Source organism: Arachis ipaensis, chromosome B2 (assembly GCF_059453495.1).
Source record: "Arachis ipaensis isolate K30076 ecotype BB chromosome B2, ASM5945349v1, whole genome shotgun sequence".
NCBI classification, from domain to species: Eukaryota; Viridiplantae; Streptophyta; class Magnoliopsida; order Fabales; family Fabaceae; genus Arachis; species Arachis ipaensis.
This window is the reverse complement of record NC_142437.1, coordinates 25,564,338-25,586,047: the sequence shown is the minus strand read 5'-3', so window position 1 is coordinate 25,586,047 and position 21,710 is coordinate 25,564,338. Positions and strand designations below refer to the sequence as shown.

At 35.1% G+C, this 21,710-nt stretch overlaps 1 protein-coding gene and 1 pseudogene across 1 annotated transcript; both read right to left on the bottom strand.

Moving 5' to 3' along the window:
- Positions 1-2,092: 2,092 nt before the first annotated feature.
- On the bottom strand, positions 2,093-2,899 carry LOC148573361 (protein FAR1-RELATED SEQUENCE 9-like; annotated as a pseudogene).
- Positions 2,900-5,097: 2,198 nt separating this feature from the next.
- On the bottom strand, positions 5,098-21,710 carry LOC107625132 (myosin-6). The gene is made up of 39 exons (XM_016327707.3): positions 21,240-21,710; positions 19,672-19,800; positions 19,206-19,349; positions 18,954-19,099; positions 18,524-18,683; positions 18,099-18,157; positions 17,807-17,966; positions 17,217-17,366; positions 16,985-17,121; positions 16,739-16,885; positions 16,529-16,630; positions 15,853-15,910; positions 15,618-15,719; positions 13,863-13,900; positions 13,584-13,710; positions 13,256-13,426; positions 13,033-13,164; positions 12,818-12,927; positions 12,674-12,734; positions 12,043-12,220; positions 11,756-11,961; positions 11,524-11,643; positions 11,027-11,125; positions 10,569-10,784; positions 10,297-10,436; positions 10,017-10,131; positions 9,886-9,930; positions 9,716-9,793; positions 9,464-9,634; positions 8,696-8,851; positions 8,411-8,599; positions 8,046-8,171; positions 7,866-7,936; positions 7,667-7,766; positions 7,483-7,539; positions 6,754-6,810; positions 6,332-6,412; positions 6,156-6,238; positions 5,098-5,699 (listed from the first exon to the last, which is right to left on the bottom strand). Exons 1-39 carry the CDS (start codon positions 21,240-21,242, stop codon positions 5,585-5,587), a joined length of 4,539 nt encoding a protein of 1,512 aa, XP_016183193.1. The 5' UTR covers positions 21,243-21,710; the 3' UTR covers positions 5,098-5,584.

Genomic DNA, 21,710 nt, shown 5'->3' with positions numbered 1-21,710 from the left:
AAATCTGATTGGCCAAAAACGAGTATGTGGCTAGAATCAATATTCCATAGTTACGTATGTATTAAAACCGCTCTTTTTTTTTTTTGCAACGGTAACGTAATTGTAATCATGTTTATGACAATGCAGCATAACAATATAGACCTGCTGGCTGATAAAATCTGCATTGACACTATCCTTGGATTTGCGACTGAGAACTTTAACTAGATGGGGGATGAATTTCTCCAGAGAGCTGCCGTTGACTAGAACAGCAAGCGCACCATGGCTGAAGTTCTACCTTGAAGGAAATTCGATGCGTTACATAATACTTATAGCAGCTGATTACATTTTAATGTATTTAAATTTTCGTCATTTTCTTGCATCTAGTCTACTAGGGTGACATATGCTCAGATTAAGTAATGTTAATGCCTGCCATTTTGAATCATGTATTGTAGGCAAGCCCATAACATTGAAGTGTATGCCGTCGGCACTATGAAAGGCAGCAGCTCCATGTCATGGGATGCGAACTCTAGGTAAAGCCATGTTGCATTGAATTTTGCATTGCACATGGTTGTGTTTTTTGCTTAGTATCCACAAACTGAACTGAATCCGCTGGACACAACCCCTCTCCAAACCGCAAAATGCAAGTACTTGGCTACACATTTTTCATTTTGAATGACAATAGTGTAGTTGCGTCCACTGCACCTAGTTGTAATGTTATTGGAATATTACCTAATGAAAGTACCTTAGTCTAATGGGCTTCATCTACATATACAGTTACCATGAAAGCACAATTTATTTACTAGTGTTATACCATATGATTCAGTTACACCCTCGACATGGCATGCAATTTGTGCATCTCATAAACGAGGTCGTAAAGTAAAGATTTTATAGCCTTATATTTAATACTATAATATTAAATGTGTATTAAAAATTTTTTAGATATTCAATTTTACATTAAAAATTACACATAATTTTCCTCCATATTCTAAAAGTAATTCATTAAAGTATATGTTGACAAAGAATCTCATAAATTAAATAACCTCCACACACACATCCAAAATTTTCAATGGCAAACCCAACCCCACCACTTGCGCACAACTCCGTTCTACAAATATAAACCAGGATGGATCCTGCTCTCAATAATACACATCAACAAGTTATGTGTAATTGCACTTGAACGTATATTATTTTCCATTCTAAATCATTACTAATATTTTTACAAATTTAATATTGTAAACTAACATGGTAGTCTTATGCATACAAATAATTAATTACCAGATAAAAAATGGACATCATTTTATATACTTATATATTCCTTTCATACAATTATAAAAAATAAAATTATTAGAATGATCATATGTTTTACCATAAATGACTTTGAGTCACAAGTTGTCATTAGTCACCCAAATATAGAAATTGATTATCGCAGCTAAGTAGCATGCGAGGTCAAACAAAGAAACAAAATGGTGGGATATGAAAATACGCATGAATTCATTAGCAAAATGGAAGTGATGACACAAGTCCATATAACACCACCATTCTATATTGACAGTCAAGTTTGACTTTTCTAAAACAAATATGATTTAAGATGTTGGATACAAATCACATTTGCACACTCATTGACTATAATGCAATCAAAAATTTAAAGCAAAAGTTTTCCCTACTTCAACATGAAAGCATGTCATTGCAAAGAGAGTAGCTGCTAAAATCTTCACACAAGTCCTTACATTTCAAAAAACTCAACTAAGCATCAAAACCCTTACAGATCCTGAATTTGCAAAAGCCAAATCTTCAAATGCGATACTCATCTTCATCAACCTGAAACGCCAAAGAGCACCAGCAAATGGTGGGATTAGTACTTAATTCAACAAGCTAGTTGCCAGACAATAACAAAGAAACCGTTGCTAATCAAACTGGTACATAGTATCATGTCAGACCAAAATAAGAAGCAACACACAACTGCATATAACTTTCCTGTAAAATATAAATGCCACTCACATTCATTTCATCCGTGTAGTTACACTCCTCGGCCGCCGACATGTTCTCCCAATCCTCCATAGCTGCGGCCTTGCCCCTGTGTCTTTCGCTTCCAAAATCTACACAATTCCTGGAGTTATGGGCTATCTTTGCCGCACTTACTGCAGTGTTGCACATGCCGAGTTTTTTCCCTAACAGTAACCCCTCGTCGGCCTCATCCATTATGTCTCACCCGCAACGGATTACGAACAGATACCTTTTCTCCACAATCAGCTATGCCAAGCCTTAACCGATGCTTCTCTCTCAACGCATTACTTTGGTTCCCTATCATGGATTTCAGTTCAGAATAGTCTTCAAAGTACCGGTAGGCCAACTTGATTAATTCTTTTCAATCATTTAGCAAAGCTACGTGCATACTCATGTACGCAACATCAGGAATCTCGCCTACCTGTCTAGATGGGTCCGTTGCAGGTTGCTTGGCCTTCTTCGTCCATCGTTCGTATATGGTCTTCACCGGAAGCTGAGTGATGTTCAGATAAACAAACACCCCCACCATGTGCACACAAAGAATGTCAAATGATTCCATATGCAAGCACAAGCAAGTAAATTCGTCATCCGCCTCGTCCTAAGCAACACTCCAAGACCGATCCTAGCAGTACATGGTGACCTCAAACAGGGAACACGTGCTAGTTTCTTGCAAGAAACAACTCTTACATTGCTGGCCAAAAGGAGGGCCTCCCGGAATAGTTCAAAAACCTCTTTCGTGTATACCGTTGCTGCGTAGCTTTCTAAAGCCTCCAACTTCGACTTAACAATGGGTTGCCCATACACAGATCTATAATCGGCGACTAGCTCTTCTTCTCATGAACTCGAGATAGTGCTGAAAATGCTCAATAAATTCCCATAGATTGTATCCATTACCAATAAAATTCCCAATCTACATGTTTAATGCCTCACATCGAGACGTCGTCTTCATCCCAGCAAAAAAAATTGCCTCTAATATACGCATTAGCTCACATATGCTTGCGTTCATACAAATCTAGTACCCACGAATTTTGTTGCAACCCAAACTCTTCCACAATATCGCTTCATAGGTTCTAAAACTCATCTACCTCAATGTTACCCATCAGGCAAACTCGAAACTTGCGAAGAAACATGGGCCGACGAATACGGGCAGTCACATTTCGTAGTAGGTGTCAGCTGCACAGCCTGTGATGTGCATTTGGAAAAACAGCATTGATTGCATTCTTCATTGCCAAATCTCCATCGGTTAACATCAATTTCAGTTCTTGTCCTTTCATTGCCTCAAGAAATACCCGCAACAACCAAACATAACTTTCCTCTAATTTGTTGCTGAGAATTGCACAACCAAATACAACAGTCTGCATGTGATTATCCAAACCCAAAAATATTACAAGCGGACACTTATACCTATTCCTCCCATAAGTTGCGTCGAACCCCAGAACATCCCCAAACGCACTATAGTCGTGACGGTTACTACCATCACACCAAAATATATTGTGCAGCCTCCTCTCCTCGTCCAATGAGAATTTTCAAAAACATGTTTGTATCACTCGCTCCCACTCTTCTTTGCTTCTCTATTGTTGTAAATGTCTTTAATTTCAAATCTAACTGTCTCAAATTCCCCGCATTAATTGGGTGGCAAATGCACGAAATATGGTTCGCACACGCATCCGAGTTTTTCTCATCGAGTTAATTTGATGCATGTCCCCTTCGTTGATTACTCTATGAAAACGCAACAACCCCCAGAACCTTGCATCTAGAATTTTATGGTTGTGTTCGTCACAAAACTTCTCTACGAACCAACGGCTAGTGCTTTGGTCAACATGAACCTTTATTTGTGCACCGCACCCACATCGTGTAATTGGTCGAGGATCCATTTTCCTTTCTACCCGATGAATGTATTTGGCATCTCTCTCACCTTGTCTCGATCAAAAAAAAAATTGCCATAAAATTTCTCCCTCCGATCCACTCTTTGTGCTTCTTCCAACCTTCGACCTCCGAATAAAGAATCCTTGCATCCGCCCATACTCATTGTAGAAATCATAAACCGTCTGCAAGTCTACAAACTCAAACCTCCGCATCTCCTCATACGTCAAAGAAGAAAAATCTATTCTATCAATCATCACAAGCTCGTGTTGCTGCTCGTAATACTCGCCATATTCCACATCTTCATCCACACCAATTGTCTCACCTATCACAACCTGCCCAGTCAAAACAACAACAATTGTGAGTCCAAATCTTACTAAACATAGACTTCACAACAACTCATTTATCCACTATAAGAAAAGAAAGAAATTAACACAAGTTCACCTGTACTTGGGGTCATTGTTGAATTTGGAGTCTTGGTCGAATGTTCGAAGAGACGGCATAGCTTCCTTCCTTCCCCCCCCCCCCCCCAAGCCTGATCCTGTAACAACCACAACACTTCAATGTCCTGCGACATAGGTCACCAACAACATCTCCAGGAATACCCAAAAAAAAAAACCGGGTATCCAAAATGGTCAACAATAAGAACCCTAAACCCCAAAAAAGACCTAGATCGTCGACAACAGTGGCTTCAACCACAAAAAAGGGTCTCAAACATAAACTTGTGCCGAAAGGCCTACCTCATAGACGAGTTCTTCCATGGAGTCCTTGCCTACCTCTGTTTAATTATGGATGACCGAAATGTATTCGAACGGAAAAATTTTTTGCTACTCCATCCGCCTTCGAGAAATGTGCTCGGCACCTTTTGTGACAACTTTGTTTCTCTTCAGATACAAACACCTTGCCTAACTCCGTTTTTAATTAAATTTGAGTTGCACTTCCCAAATTGCAATTAACATTATAATCTCTATACCACATCACCATCAGATAAAACTTAATGCTCAATTACAAAATTTCAAAAGATCCCCAAATTTTTTTACAATTCAAATTTTTAACCAAGTTCTTGAAGGACTAGATACTTTCCCCAACATATAGAAGCTTCCAAGTTTTGTTATGTACTGGACTAACATGTTTGGGTACTCATTATAAATAAACAAAAAGAAAAACACTAATGTCAAATTTGTTACGGATATTTACAGCTAAAAACTTTGCAATAAAGAAAAGAACAAAAGACTAGTACGAACACTAGAATATGAAAACCTATTCATTATTTATCAAATATCAATGTGCATTTTTTACCCTTTACACAAGCAAAAAAGGAAAAATGTGGAAAGTCAGCTTGGACCCCAAAAACAAAAATTATAAGCACAGCTGAACTTTCTAGAGGTTTTCTGACCAAATTGACTATAAAAGACAACAAAAATGAACAAATATTAAGGCAAGCTCACCTAATCCTATAAATATCCCTACCCCTTGAAGATTTTACAATTGAATGCCAACCAAAGAATGAAAAAATTAACTTTACATCAGGGGCATGATGATGCAGGGATACTATAAACAATATGTAAAACCAAAACAAAAGAAATAGGTAAAATGAAAAAAGAATTAAAATTAAAAAAAGAAAAAGAAAAAAAAAGGATTTACAGCCACTACGGCAAGGACCAACAACTGATTTTGTTGCCTGCCTTGACTATGAGACAATTTATAAAATGCATACTAAGCTTCACTTCCTTTTTGCCTACTCATTTAAAAATTGGAAGGCAGGGTTCTCAAGAAGCTCTTCTGCTGGTTTCATGTCTGAGAATTCCTTCTCTTGGAGTGCTGTAGAAAGGTCATCCACTGAGAAGGGAATACTGTCAAAAAAAAAGAAAAAACTAATTGGTAAAACTTGAATCCAATATGAATATTTCATAACATCTTTCTTTTTTCTAATCAATATTTCAACTACCAATTTAAGAAAATGATAATCTACATATTTTATTAAAATATGATGGTGCATGCTATGATAGTTATGGTGTCTTAAAAAGTATTGCTAAAATTAAAGTAACGTTTTTTTACTATTTAACAACGCTTCTTAACTTTAAAAATAAAAAAAAAGTATTACCAAAATGTAAAAGAAGTGTAACTTTAGTTTTAACAACACTTGTGTAGCCACTATAGCCACCATAACCAGCTACCATAGACTCCACCAAATATGATTTGGATTTAATAGTTCAAACCCAAATGTATCCACCTTTTGCACTAGCTAGCTATTCCATGTTATGCTATTAAAGCACCACAAATCATTTTCCATATGCAAGCACTCTCACCTGGAATTGTCATCCAACAAGAAAGAATCACTCTGAGCATTATTCGAATCCTCGGCCATAAGCACCCTCATGCTAGAAAGGACCTGAAGGAAGATTCATGTATAATTGTCAACTGTTTACCTTTTCCTTTAATTTTACAGTTGATCGAAACAGTATAGTGAAATGAAATTACTTACGTCCGGAGAAACACTTCGAGTATTGTAGTTAGCATCCCAGTAAAGTGTACATATTCTATATAGCTGCTGGACACTCATGATCTGATGAAGGAGGGGAGAAAGAAAGAAAAACAGAAGGTATAACACATGAGAAAACATGTACACTTAGAAATGGATTGAGTTTATGGCAAAAAGTGAGGGGCATGAACAGAAGACTATGCTTTAGCCTTCATCCAATTTAACGTTGATAAACAATTGCAATAATAAAAAGAAACTAAATTGAAAAATGAAACATTCCAAGAATTCATCAATTTCAAAATTCTGCTGTACAAAGTAATCAACTATGCTATCAAATTTAGGCCCTTGGGAATATTAACAAATTAATATGCAATATGGAAGCCCCATACACTCGTACAGAAAGCTTGATATCGATAGATACTTACAGGGCATAAATCGTTAATGATTTCATCATAGGAAATCCTGTACTTCTGATGAATAACCTGCTCATAAAATTTGAAACCATTAAAGCGATTCAAGTAGCAAAGATGTAATGGATATTTTGATAATTTTATAGAGAATAACTAGGAAACATAAAATTAATCTCCAGACTGTCTTAAGCATTTGAGTATAAGATACTTGTTATTTGTAATTACTAAATAAAATCACCAATCATAGACGCTAGAACTAGTATTAGTTAGACTATCTAGATTTTTAGAAACAGGCTTGATCATGTATATTTATCAACATATGTCTGAGTAGTTTGAATATGATCTAGAGCTTCTTATAGTAATTTGAAACTCAGAATAAAAGATGTCTTAAAGAACTTTGTTTGAAAATTATTTTCTTAGAACAAATCCAATTAAAAGTATACGTTTTCAACAATGTGTAAATGGAAAATACAACTCAAGAAGAATGAAAATTTAGATTTAGATTTAGATTAGCTTGATCTAGGGGGCAAAAGAAGATCCAGATCCTCTTCGGCATTTAGTTTGATAGAATTTGTCCTATCACTTAACATTATCACGGAAACTTTCAGATTTTGTGAGATGATAAGTATAAACAAAACATGATGCATAATAAACCAACAGCAATTCTCATCATCATGAAAACATTAACAGCTAGCAAAAGTCAATGCGGGTGGTACATTATCAAAGGAAGCGAGAGAAAATTACCAAGAACCCAACTGCCTGTCTGATGTGCTTAAGCTCGTCCCAAGATGAACCTGCATACTGTGAAAATCAGGGAATCAGATTAGACTTCTGAAGATATGTGCATGAATCCAAAAGCCACAAAGTGCATACATATGGACTAAAACTTCAGAACCAACATGAAACAAAATAAACAAAAATAAATTACCTCCTCCTTTGCTTGAGCACACCACAACTCCAATTCTGCTAAACCAGCTTTCACATATTCTCCATTGGTGAATGTGCAACAGTCCCGACGTAGAAGAAGACTGACAATAATTGTTGCAAGCATAGAATAGAATGTTAACCTTACTACATTTTATAAAATTAAGCAAAAACTTTACTTTTGAGTAAAAGAAGCGGCTTACCTGTTGAAGAGTTGAACATTAATATATGAGAATGTTTGGGTGTAGATCTTTTGGATTAGGACTGGAGGCACCTGAAATCCAAACCAATATCATGTTTAATAAATTTAAGGAATAGCATCACAAGCTTAATTGGAGGGAAGTATTGCAGAAAGTTAATAATGTAATTGTTTTGTTTCTTACGAAGTTCTCTTTCAAAGTACATAGGAGGGTGTTGAGGGATTCAATAATACTTTGCCAGTGACCCATGGGAGAATCTTTGCCAAAGGATCGGCCAGACCGTAACACTCCCTTTGATGTTCTTGGGGCCTGTATATCAGCAATATGATTCCATGAGGAATGGGCCCAAATGAGTATGTAACTAAAAAGGAACCTCAGGATCCTATTAAAATTTTCTCGAAAGTATCTCCAAAAGACAGATATAGTATAGAGGGAAAAGCAAAGAGAACAATGTGGGATGTAAGACATCGTCTCCAATTTCACCCATCCATTATTCTTGATTTAGCCTCACTATAGTTCAATAATTGCAGACTGCATTTCGCCCATACCTGTATACATAATGAAAGCAACGATGCCAACTCCTTTTTCAAGTTGTCCCGAAGGATACCATATATTTTTTCTACATAGGCTGTGAGCTGCTGCTTGAACAGCAAAGCAGGGTATTTAGCTTCAACCTTCTTTACAACCTCTAATGCTGGAGCCGGAAGGTTGGCTGAAGAAGGGGACGAGCGAAAACCCTGCAATGTATCAATCAAATAAATCAGACTATCAGAATAATTTAGCATATGAGAAACAATGATTATGTTATTAAGAGCATAAGGAAAACTCATTACCATAGTCATTCTTCCAAAGAGGGATGTTGGATTAGGTGGTTTTTTAACTGGGGTGGTATCACTTGCACCTCCGGACTTCAAACTTTGTTGGAGCAAAAACAATAATGCAGACGTATTTGACAACCAATAGGCCATAAGATCATTGTCATCTTGATTCTGGAAAGTGAAAAACGAATAAGTAAAAACTATTGTTATTCAAATAGCTACAATACTTTATGAAAAGCACCCTAATTGTTGAATAATTGTCTCATTAAAATTAGGATCAGATTATTTAACAGAATAGGTGGTAAAGAGTAATTCACTAACATACAAATAGCTCATAGTCTTAAATAATTGGAAAGATACTTCAACAATTAAACCATGAAAATGGCCCCTGGCAACAGCAGCATCCAATCTTGCATACATATTACTTCTAACACCAAGGGTTAGAAATAGATGCTCATCCACACAAGAATTGAACCATAATAACCCACAATAACCCACTCCCAACTTCAACACAAGCGCCTATTCACTGATAATTGAATATTACATTCCATTTGACTAACTATTCACTACCTTGAGTATACTATTAATCAGTGAATTATGAAATGTAATAGTGTGGTTAAGACATAACTTATTACGTGAAGGCCTAATAATGTCTTTACTCTTAGCAAAAATTATATCTTCTTTTATCACAAATTTATATCTGGATTAGACATAAATTTTCTGCAAGATATCAATAATCTGAGAGTGGAAAATTTATTTCTTAAGAAAAGTGAAAATAGTCACCTCAATTGCAGAACCTATCATCTGGATAAGACGGTCAAATACACTAGTTCTTTCAGCTTCAAATGATTTCCAGTGGAGCAGGCATTTGTAAATGGTGAATGCAGCAACAGGCTTTCCATGATGGAAGCCAATATTCTTCATTACACAGTTTACAAGAGCATCAACATTCTCCTGCAGTGAAAAGGATGGTTAAAAATAGTGAACAAATTAACTGGAGAGCTGATTAATAAATGTACGAGTTTAAGCACACACATGTTGACGTTCAATGTAGGATCTCCTCAATTTGCTATCAGATTCTGTACCAAACATTTTAGTAGGTGTAACACTCTCCTGCAATCACATCACATTTTAGATTTCACTAAACACAAAAGCTGGTGTAATACACGGGCAGAGAGAGAGAGAGTAAAAAACAAAGTACTTACAGCAGATTTCTGCTCTTCTACCACATGATGACCATTGCCCAACTTCTGCAGAAGAATATATGATGACTAAATAACATTCCACACTTGCATACAGATTACAAAACCTATACCTTTTAGCAAGCATAATTTACCTCGTAAACATGATTGGAAAGGTGCTCTGACATTGGTTTTACAGATGATGTTATCAGAGTTTGTTGCCGAAGAACCTGGTTTTCCGATTCCATATCTAAGAATTTCTCTTCAAGCCTGTCAGTGTCAATTAAATCAAGAAAAGTCATATGACACTGCAGATCTTGTAAGAGCAAATAGAGTACATGGATGACTAATTTACAGGACTGGAAACGAGCAATAGTTTGAATTATATGAATTGAAATAAATCGGACACCAAGGAAGGTCAATCAAAAACAACACCTTTGCATTGCAGTCTTCAACTGGATTATTTTTGATTCAGCATCCAAAGCTTGCTTCAACCTTTCTTCACTGACTTTGCTTGCCTCTTCATACCTCTTTTCTGTTTCACCAATTTTCTCTTCCAGAGAGCTCACCAAGTTCTGCAATGGACCCCAGCAGGAACATAAGATATGACCAACTACTTGCCAATAAAGTGAGAATATTTGATGTGCACCCAATATTAAAGACTTTCTTTAGTGCAGATAAGATATGTATGCTAAAAAACACCTCACCTTGAGTTTCTCATTTTCACTAGTTAACTTTTCCATCAAACCATGGTCAACAACGGGAATCTCCTGTATGACAGGTACTCTCTCTGCCTCTCTTTTCATAGCCTCTTCACGCTCCTTCTTAAGAAGTGCCTTAGTCTCTTTAAATTGCAGTTGCATCTTTTGCAAAGCAGACTGTAATCTTTCGTTTTCTTGTGATTTTGCTTCTTCCATGTCAGCCTGCATTATTATAAAAGAAATTAACAATCTTCACAACAAAAGATACTTAATAGTGTTCACATGGATATAGCAGCAACTAAAGTCTAATCCAACTAGGTGGCTTTTGCTACACGCATTAACACGGATAAGCAATTTAAATTAATTACAGTGCTCTCAGTTAACATAATGACAGAAATTGCCAGTTGTTGACAGTGAAATAATTTCAGTTAATAGCTAACACAGAAAAACTTGTAGTCATTTACCCTCATGCGTTTTTCCAGCTGTAACCTTAGTGTAAGATCTTCAACTTGCTTTTCAAGCTTATTTTTGGCAGCTTGGAGTGCTCCAGTTTCTCTGGCAGCCTGAAATTTAAATATTACGTTACTGAATAGCAAAATAAAAATATGTGAACAGTTAGCAATGATATATGTGAAAGCATTACAAATTTACAATTTCCCTTTCCAGTAAAAAGAGTGACATAGTCCCTTTATTCAGGAAAATTGCATAACTAATTGACTCTTACTATTATGGTTTTTCAGGCTACAATTTGAGATATTTCAGGATACCTCAACAATGGTGTATTTGTTTTGTGGGACACTTTCCCAATATGTCAACTTTGAATAATTAAGGTAGAGCAGAAACATGTAACAAATTTTCCTAATGCACAAATTGGATTGATTTATATAATTCTGAGTTCACTAACTAGTCTCCAAAAAATAATTGATGGATTCGAAGGATTAATAAGGAAGGGGTTGGTTACCATCTTGAGCTTTCGTAACTCTCGGCGAGCAACTTTTCCTCTCCATGCACATTGTGTAGCAATTGCTGCCTTCTTTAAGTCCTTAAAACGATGTTGTGCCAAATATTTTCGGCAATGGCTCTGAAATACACACACAAAATTCAGATTTACAAGGATAAACTAACATAATACAAAAATAAGATTAGTTAAAAGAAATTAAAGGTCATAAATTTTTTTTCTCTTTCAGATTTACCTGAATGACAATTGCTGCCCTAGTCTGCTTCCTAAAGTTCAGCTCACAACGAGCAGCCATCCCTCGCATACCAGTCTGAATAGAAACAGCAGCTCTATACAATTCTCTATAAGCCTTTCTAGCAGCATGCATGCGTATATACCTCTGAATCATCAGACTAGAAGCCTCCTGCCGCAATCCCTCGTAAACTTGTCGAGCAAGTTGTCCTGTAATAGGCATTAAAAATTCATAAGAATTCACAAGTACTTTTTCACAAAATACAAACTGAGGATAAAATTAACACAGACCTCTGCATGAAGCTTGAATCTGTATAGCAGACAAACGAAGCAATACAAAACTTCGGCGGGCCAAATAGGTACGAACTTTCCTCTGAATAATGCTTGCCGATCTTCCTAGTATTTCAGTTCTACGAGTATCTAAGTCAGCCATTTGACCAGCTCGAAGAAACACTTTTGTTTTTCCAATCTGCAGAATAAGGAGAATCAGTAAAATAAATCAATACAAAAAATATAGCCTCATATGGAAACAGTAAACTCCAGTTACCTGAACATTAATGACAACACTCACAAAGATAACTTTATTGTCATTTCAAAAGAAAATAAATAAATTATTTTTTCTGGATTTGTAAGATTTATTCCCCCAAAAAAGCAGTAGTGAAGAGAGTAAGAAATGTTACTAGTGGTCCCCACGTAAGCTCCAAACAGTAACTCAACAAGTCAAAATGAGCATCATGTTATAAGTTCCCTAATAAGTAAAGGAGTTACCCGGATGAAGAAGAAAAAAAACAAAAAATTTGGAGAGTTTTTCAGGGACTCAAGTCAACAACAGATTTATACAAGTGATGCTTCATTTCCGAAATATTATGCCAAACTCCATGGTCAAGGTAATCTCAAATGATGATCACGTGGTGATAGTTACCTGATAACATTTAAGTCCAACTTTTTCCAGAATCCTCTTGCATACAGAAACCTCATCAGAGCTGACATAAAAAATTGAAAAAAAAAATATCAGAAATTTGAGGATAGTAACTAATGGGCCTGATTGGATTGACAATGCAGATACCTTCTATCTAGTGCTTCAGGTGCAAGAAGTCCAAACCGATCCACAAATTCATCAAAGGTTTTTCTAGTGGGGTACCCTGCACAGCTTATTCTAATTGCCTCCATAACTCCCTATAATCAAGAGCATAAATGAAACTCACATGGCAATAAGTTGAACTTCAACTGTAGCACTAACCATAAGGACCAAAACACGGATAAAAATTCAAGTTGTCTTACCCCACAACGCAGTTGCTGCAGAACATTTTTGTTCTCAAAAATTGCAGGCTTAAGAAGATTGTTGGGTTTTACGCAACGAATATAGTGTGGCTCGGTGGAACTGAGAGTTTCAAGTAGAGCTTGCAATTGTTGCTGCAGGACATATTAACAAGGATTATAGAACCACATATGTTGAGCAAGGGAACTAAATTGTGTGCCTTCAAAAATAAGAGAAACCACCAACCTTGAATCGTGAACCTATTGAAGAGAACTTTGATTGTTTGGATGACTCCTCAGACGAGGGGGGAAACAAACTCGATACAAAGGAGCATTTAGAAGCATAAAGAAGTGCTTGGTGTTCTGCAATAACGTAATCTTTGTTCTTGTCCAGGAACAATTCAGTTTGATAAGTCACCTAAATTAGACACATATCAGGATGCACAGTCCAAAATAAAAATAAGCACACCTATTCAAAACATTCAAGTCCTATATTATATATTTATATCATGTAATTATCCTATTTATTTTTATTATATCCAGCAGGGAAAAAGCTTGTAACTGATCTGACTTACATCACCAGCATAATGGCAAATTGTGAAGTCACTACGTGACAATTTAGGCTTGCTGAACCTTTTATGGTTTTTGAATGTCTGATACAACTTCTGGGCAAAAGTTTCGTGTGTTGATCTAGGAAACATGCTGCAAAAGAATAAATATACAAGTATTCTAAGGCTTTTAGCATCGACAAAGTTTAAGAACAATGGAAAAATAAAATGAGAGTAAAGCAAGATGTATTGTGATATTAGGACTCTGAATATCAAATAAAAGGATTCAGTACAAACTATACTCACCAAGCTTCATCAAGAAGAGAAATAATGCCACCAGGTTTCTGAAAATTAAACAATAAATATACAATGGTAAATAATCAATCCACTGATAACAAACTGCACAAACACAATGGTGTCATCATCTTGTTAAGAACAAATGCAAAAGCACTAATGACAACTTGATTAAATACGACAAAAATTAGTCTACACGCAACTACTTTTTTGTCTTGAACTTGTTATTACAACCAAATCTTCTAATTGAGATAAATTAACTTTAAGAGTTTTCCTCTTTTTTATAAAAAAATCAATGGAAGAACATTCTCGGAATGTTGAAGGAGAGGATACAACGTGAAGACTAAAAGGACTAAGCATCATCCAAAACTACATTCCGAAAAACAAATTAAATTCACAGCCATTTACTAGTTTCAGAGCAAATTACTATTGAAAAACTCAAACAAACAACATATACAATATGAAATATGATGCACACACACACAAAAATATATATATAGGTCTTCAGATTCTTTTTGATAAATATATATACCTTTAGATTTCTGTTCTTTTTCCTTTTTTTATGCCAACAAAATTTGTTACAAAATACTTTCGGTTAACATAACCACTAGAACTGTCATCCAAGCTGTGCATATGCAAGGGATCTTTCCTTGCATGGTATGATTTACATTGATATTTTATCAAGAGAATCACTCCTTGACATTTCATGAACAAATCAAATATACTGCTTTTTATCAAGAAAAATTTAAAATGAAATCATATCTAAAAACATCTACATTGCAATTTTCTTGATTGATTATTGTTTAGAAACCTCTGAGATAAACAAAACATTTCACTTATAAAAAATAACAACAAAGTCTTATCCAACTAGATGGGATCTACCACATAGACAAAACAATGTCATTGTGTCTTGTCATGTATCATGTCTGCAGTAAATTCATTAATGTATCATGTCTTTTAATCAAGTATATACAATAATAAATTTCCAAAACAGACGGAGTGAATAATGCAAGAAATAACCATATCCCCGAAACAAAAATAAAGAACCAATTATTTGTGAATGCTTTTTGGGTATTTACCACTTGTTTTAACCATGTTCTCAACAGAAACACTTCATGTTAAGCACAATTTCTCGTATGCAACTAATTTTTTTATTTTACAATGAAATGAAACTAGAGTTGTCTTTTATCCAATATCTTCTATAAAAACATGGTAAGTTGTCTCTGATATCTCAAAAGAACAATGATATCCTAAAGAGAGAACTTTATTTACAAAGTTCTAACTTAAATCTCTTCTTTCTACTAGAGAATTAGAGATAGCAAGGGAAAGGAGATGGGAGTAGAATAGGGGACCCTAGACTTTGATGTAAGAGAATTAACCATTAAATGGTGGGCTCAAAAATTGCTAATTTAAAATTTTAAACACCTAAAAATTAAGATGTTCTTGCCAATTTGAATGTATTTGATATTTAGAATTGTTATTTAACAACATTCCCTAATAGAATTTTTAAAAAGTGATAGGCAAAGGCAAAAATGCTAGTCTGTCAAGACATAGTTTTAGAAGAAGAGGGGTGGTGGGAATTGAAACTACAGAACTACTTGAATCACCACCCTTGCAAATTCTTGTGATATCATACCTCATGTACAAGCAGATGCAAGATAATTAGTATCTACAGCCACACATTACAATATGCTCAAACATCTTATACTAGAGTAAGATAAAGGAGACAGTCAAAGAACAGAATGATTGTGCAGTTGGAAGGAAAACCTTTTCGATGAGATCCAGGACATCTTGATTGTCAACAAACTCAATGTAACTCCAATCAATCTCCTCTTTTTTATATTCTTCTTGCTCCATTTTGAAAACATGCTGCAGAATAAATATTAAAGCATTAGAAAACATCTAAAATGAGTATAAACAAGTATCCTTATGTTTCTGTTACAATTTTACAAGCAAACATTCCAGTCACTACAAAGAAGGTAATCTGTCTTTCACAACAAACCTGATTAAAGTGTTGCTGAAGCTTTTCATTGGTCAAATTAATACAAAATTGCTCAAAACTGCAAAATAGGAAAATCAAACATTAATCACAATTTACAGCTCCGCCACAATGTCGATTTAGATGTAGACAATAACTACTGCTTGATAGAAAGGCATTAAATTAAGTCATATGTTCGGGAGTTTTGAAACGAAGAGAAACGGTTCATAATGAAATAGAGTTTGAAATGGGGTCAACTGCCATTTAGATCGAGATTTTTTAGCTCCTAGAGTTTATATCAATATTTCATGTAATCCTATCATCTATTTAATAAATAATCTAGCCCAATACCAAATTAGTTAAACTGGGCATCACTCAACATCTTCTTGGTATAAAGCATTTTAATATCTAGCATCACACAATATTTTTCAAGCATGTAGACGAAAGTACAAACTATTTGGAATGCATCTATTTGTTTTAGTACAAAAGCTGTCCTGCTATCCACGTCAACAACTTTGGGCTGGCCATTCCACACCCTCTTTATGATATTCAGCCTTTGGACATGCTTTTAACTTGGGACAATGATGGGTTCCGCTCCCCATTGTTGGAAGTCATTATATCAGATAATGTTTCTTGGATCTTCACTTAAATAGATTAGCCTATCTGTAGAGAACAAACAAAACATATCACAGTAACGCACCTGTTAGTCTTGAAACTTTCAAAACCATAAATATCCAGCACACCGATTAAGGACTTCGACTCAGGGTCTTGACCAATTGAATTATTAATTTTATCCACCAGCCTGCCAAAGATGACATAAAATTACTAAAGAGCGAATTGAGCTAACTTGCCAAAACCAATAACCAAGGTTCAAACTAATCTATCTTCAACCAATTTGCTCGCAACTTACCAGTCAAACAATCTCGTGTACACAATCTTAGCCAAAGCATCTCGGCTAAGTGCAGCAGATTCTGGATCCAACCATTTAGTAATTGTTTCATCACGCGTAACAATCACTCGCTTGCAAAGAGAATTCTCAAGTGCCTTTGCATCACACCTGAATAAAATTTCATGACCCAAGGAATTTAAATTGAGAGATATGATGTGCAAACCTTAGAATATGATTAAGCAATGCAAGCTTGCAATGTTTGCTCACATGAAAAGTTCAGCAGCAGTTTGTAGATGGAACCGAGATTTTTCATCTTTGGGCGTAGATGAGTCAATTTCCTGACCTTTTGTAAATTCAATATTGCCAAGATGCAAAATTGCAGCTACCACTCGGAATATTGCTTCCTGAAGAGAGATGAGGACAGAGGAAAAGCAAAAAACAAAGTATTGAAGATCACATAATAATTGGTATATACTTAAAGAAACTGCCAATAAAATACCTGCTCCTCAGAACTTATTCCAACAACATCCATTGCTCTCCTTGTATCATGATATTCTTTTGCTTCATCAACTCCTTCCAACTCAAAGCAATTTGTTTGGTTTAGATAATGAAATGTTCTTGGGTTTCCTAATTTGTACTTCTTAACATCCTGCCAAAAGAATTGTTTTTTAGTTACAAAAACTAAGTAAAATAATGCGGTCAAGAAAAATGATGAAAATGAGTTGACATTAACAACTAATACCAGCATGCATTACCATAATCAAGTCAAAAGGTACAAGAAGGCAGACGCCTCAGCCTCAGTAATTGAAAAGATATATCCATCCCTTTTTGTTAACAATATTTCTTCTTTTTATTAAAAAAGAGGGTCATTTCAAAAATATATAAGAAGACAATGAAAGGAAAGAAATCAGCACCTCTTTTTTCTATCCAGCAACATACTACCATTTAGTTCTATGTTTACTAGTTAGTTTCATAGTAACTTACTCAAATTTATGATTCATGCAAATTAATAAAGCTCTATGTATACATCTAGTCTTTCACTTCTTGCCATCAATATGATCTTGAACCCAAACAAAATAAATCCATTACCTCTGGAGGTGCAGCACACAGCATATAGAAACAGTGATAATTTCTTTCTGGATCGGACAATTGGCAAACACGTGATCTTTCCAACAGATATGTTCTAATAGCAGCTCCAGAAATCCTTCCCCTCTGGTCAAATTGGATCTCCACAAACTTCCCAAAACGACTGCACAAGTCACAAGTGATGAAATAGTAACAATTAGAAAATAGCTTAGTATTTTCATTATCGTGACCAAAAAATATAAAATAATGGGGAAAAAAAGGGGGAAGGGGGGGGAGTCTTTCTATCATTTCACACCTTGAATTATTGTTCCTAACAGTCTTTGCATTGCCAAAGGCTTCTAGAACAGGATTGGACTGAAAATAAGGAGAAAAGAAGGCCAAAACATAAGTCTATGTTAAATCTGTCTTAGCTTTAAGTAAAACAATACCAAAAGTATGTAAACTAAAAGATAAATAAAATGGTAGAGAATAAGCTTGCCAAGAAAAACAACCCTTAAGAGGGAGATTGATTTGGTTTCTGTTTACAGTAAAATGTTTTCATTAATAAATACAAAAATGCCACATCCTTCTCTTTGAGTTGTAAACAGAACTCCGTGAGGAAACAAGGAAGAATTAAAACTTGGTGGCATTTTCTTAGCCATCAGTTAAAGCATATCGACTAAATATAAAAAATAGAAAACAAACCAAACACCAACGTTAAAAAAGGTCAAATTCTGTTACCTCTAGGACTTTCTGCTCTACAGTCCTACCTTCACCAACAGCAGCTCTACCTCCCATGTAAGCAAGATAGCGCATGAGTAACTTTGTGCTTTCTGTTTTACCAGCCCCACTTTCACCACTAACCAGTATTGACTGACTGATTCCTTCATTAATCATAAGCCTACATACACAACAGTTTATGTGGTCAAACTTGTAAAGTACTTACCGAACTTTTACACAAATAATATAAATAAGACTTTAATTTTGATGTACTAACAGTGTAAAGGTGTCTTACACTTGCATCCAATTAAATATCACCATGTCAGCAAAAATAACTACTTTCAACAATCAATGCGTGAATGGTCATCTAAACAAATGGAAGTGATTGAACAACTGTGTAAAATGGTTTTACACTGTCAATGCATCAAAATTAAACTCTATAAATAACTACCTATATGCTGCATCTGCAACTGCAAAAGGATGTGGACTTAGCTCGCCAAAACCTGCTCCTTTATATTGTGCCATCATATGGCTATCGTATAAATGAGGGAGCTTTATGAACGGGTTCACAGCAATCAATATATTCCCAGTATACGTCTGGAAGCAAAATATCATTGTAAGGCTAAGCGCATGTCAAAGAAGTATAAATACACTAAGATACAAGAGAGACATTTTTTAGAGAGTAGACATCCAAAGCTCATACATATATTTCATTGATATCATATCTAGATCTCAGATTAGCTAGGACACCAGGTTCATGCAGATAAGCAAGCTTTGTCATATCATCCACTCCACATGGTGGAGCTTCAGTATCTTTATGATAAACGCTGGACACTTTAACCACAACCTGTAAATTTAAAACAACAGAGTGAGGAAAGGATTTCACAATTTTAAGACATCATACAGTTCCAACTTCAGAGTCAACTTTGGAGGTAATTTCAAAATTTTATATATAGTACATCATGTTAAGTACAGTCATGCTGCAGGCACTTAACTGCACTATCTTCACATTATACACATTATGCAACCCTTAAAATATTGCCACCAGTTATTCATGTTTAAGAATTTATTGCAGTCAAAGCAAAACTGGTACATTCAAAGAACAAGAAAATAAATTACTGAAGAACAATGAACAGGATTAAATTAAAATAAAAATCATGCAAACCCACCGTCTTCCCTGAAGTGCAAAGGACTTTGATGTCTTGCCCCTTAACCTCCAAAACTTCACCATCTATCCAAGCTGCCTCTGGATCCTCCAACCAAACTTGGGACCCAACTACAGGATTGGCAGTAGCAGCCTACAATGCAGAGTGGCACAACAAAATAAAACCACTAGAGATCTCACCGTGTCTAATAACTATATTCATATTCAAGTAATTACAATGAAACCTGTAACCTAAATCAAAACAGGTCAAATCAAGTGATCTACCTTCAAATCTTACTCAAGTGGTATAAAAGTATGTTAAATGGTCACATTAGAAAGCAATAAAAGATATATTTTTTTTTTGGGTAGAAAAGAAACTGTAACTTCTAGTTTAAATAATTTAAAAGATTGGCTCAGGTAACAAGCAGCAACTCCCACAACTTTTGTGGGTTAATAGCATCAGTAAAAGCTCCGTAATCAGAAAATGATTCAATACCATATAGAACGTGTTTGAAAAGGAAGTCGGAATCCTTGTTCTTCCATCTACATTAATCTGATTCTTTCACATTTTCTATCAAAATGTGCAGTCTAGAGTCTACCGAATTTTTCAAACCATCAGTCTCATTGGAATAAAATGATTAATCATTGAAGTATACAACTAATATCACCCAAATTAAATTTTCCTTAATTTATCCATGATATCCAAGCAAGGAATAAAACTAGTGTAGAAGACAAAGACGAAGTAATTGCTTGGTTGTTGGTTAGATTCGGTCTTGTTCAACAACCTAATTGACTACAAAGGACACACATAATCCTCAGTTAAACTTCACAACTGAATTAAAAATCCCAAAGAAAACTGAACAATTTTCTCCATGCTTGAATTATTGAAAATTCATCCAACCCAATCAATGATGTAACAATGCAAATTTATCAAGTCGTAATGGGTGGACAATATCCTAAGTTTCCTATTTCAAGAAATATCCCAACAGATTCATGCCAAGTCCAATCACCAAGCCTACAAATCATCTCTATAAACCTTAAAGAGCCAGTATTCATTCATAGTTAAACTAATCTTCCCCTAAAATCACATATTAAAAATTAGGAGGGAATAAGTTTTCCGAAGAAGTCAACAAATTACTAGCAACCCTATAAGAACGAAACCATGTTCTCTGCGAATTTGAATTGAACCAAAACAAGCTCCAACAAGAGAGGGAGAGAGAGAGAGAGAGAGAGAGAGGTGAGGGGAAAAATTAGTATACACATTGCAATCTGACCCCTACAATGTCGCTACCAACACATTGACCAAAAAATCTAAACAACCAAATCAAAAACCGAATCACATACGTGTAACAGAATTCTCAGACATAAACAAAGATCCGAAATTCCGATTTTACCGCAATACTAGATCAGCTCCTAAAAGTTTGAAAATATGAAGAAGAAAAAATGACATAATATCTAAAATTAAAAATTAAAAAAAGGCAAACATTTCCGAAGAAAGTGAGAATCTTCATCTACAAGACTTCAAATTGATTCAACTATGACCAGTAAAAATCTAATAAGTAAAATTTAAAAAAAATATCGAAAAATTAATACCATTTTGCAATCGATTTGATTGGATCAGAAGCTTCGGTTTGTTCCGGATCTAGCTCCAATGGCTGCTACTCATCCACACTCCTGAAGAGCAAGAAGATCCTTTGCACCACGATTCGATGCAATTTCCAAAATAATCGAAAAAGAAAAAAAAAGAGTATATATTTATCTACCAGCTGAAATTTTGTGTGTGTAGTGAATGAAATGAATGGGAGAGAAGAAAGAGAAAGAGCTTAAACCTCTTCACCAAAACGCTGAAAAATATTTTTGATGAAGAGATTATTATTACTAAGCTCTTTCCGTTTATGGTTTCGGTTTTTTCCTTTCTTTATTCCTTAGCTGCTGCTTCTTCTTCGCTACTTTTCTTCTTCTCTCAACATCTTTGTCTTCGGGTCTAAGTTTATTTTGTTATTATTGATTGATTGATTAATTAAGTTAAAGGTAGAATAATCCAAATTAATTATTTTGTGTAAT

Bases quoted from the DNA above. Each gene is read 5' to 3' on its own strand.
- LOC107625132 (XM_016327707.3), bottom strand. The intron at 16,886-16,984 runs GTGAGCAAACAT...AATTTTATTCAG, and splicing joins ACTGCTGCTGAACTTTTCAT to GTGTGATGCAAAGGCACTTG. The intron at 11,126-11,523 runs GTAACCAACCCC...TTTAAATTTCAG, and splicing joins AGTTACGAAAGCTCAAGATG to GCTGCCAGAGAAACTGGAGC.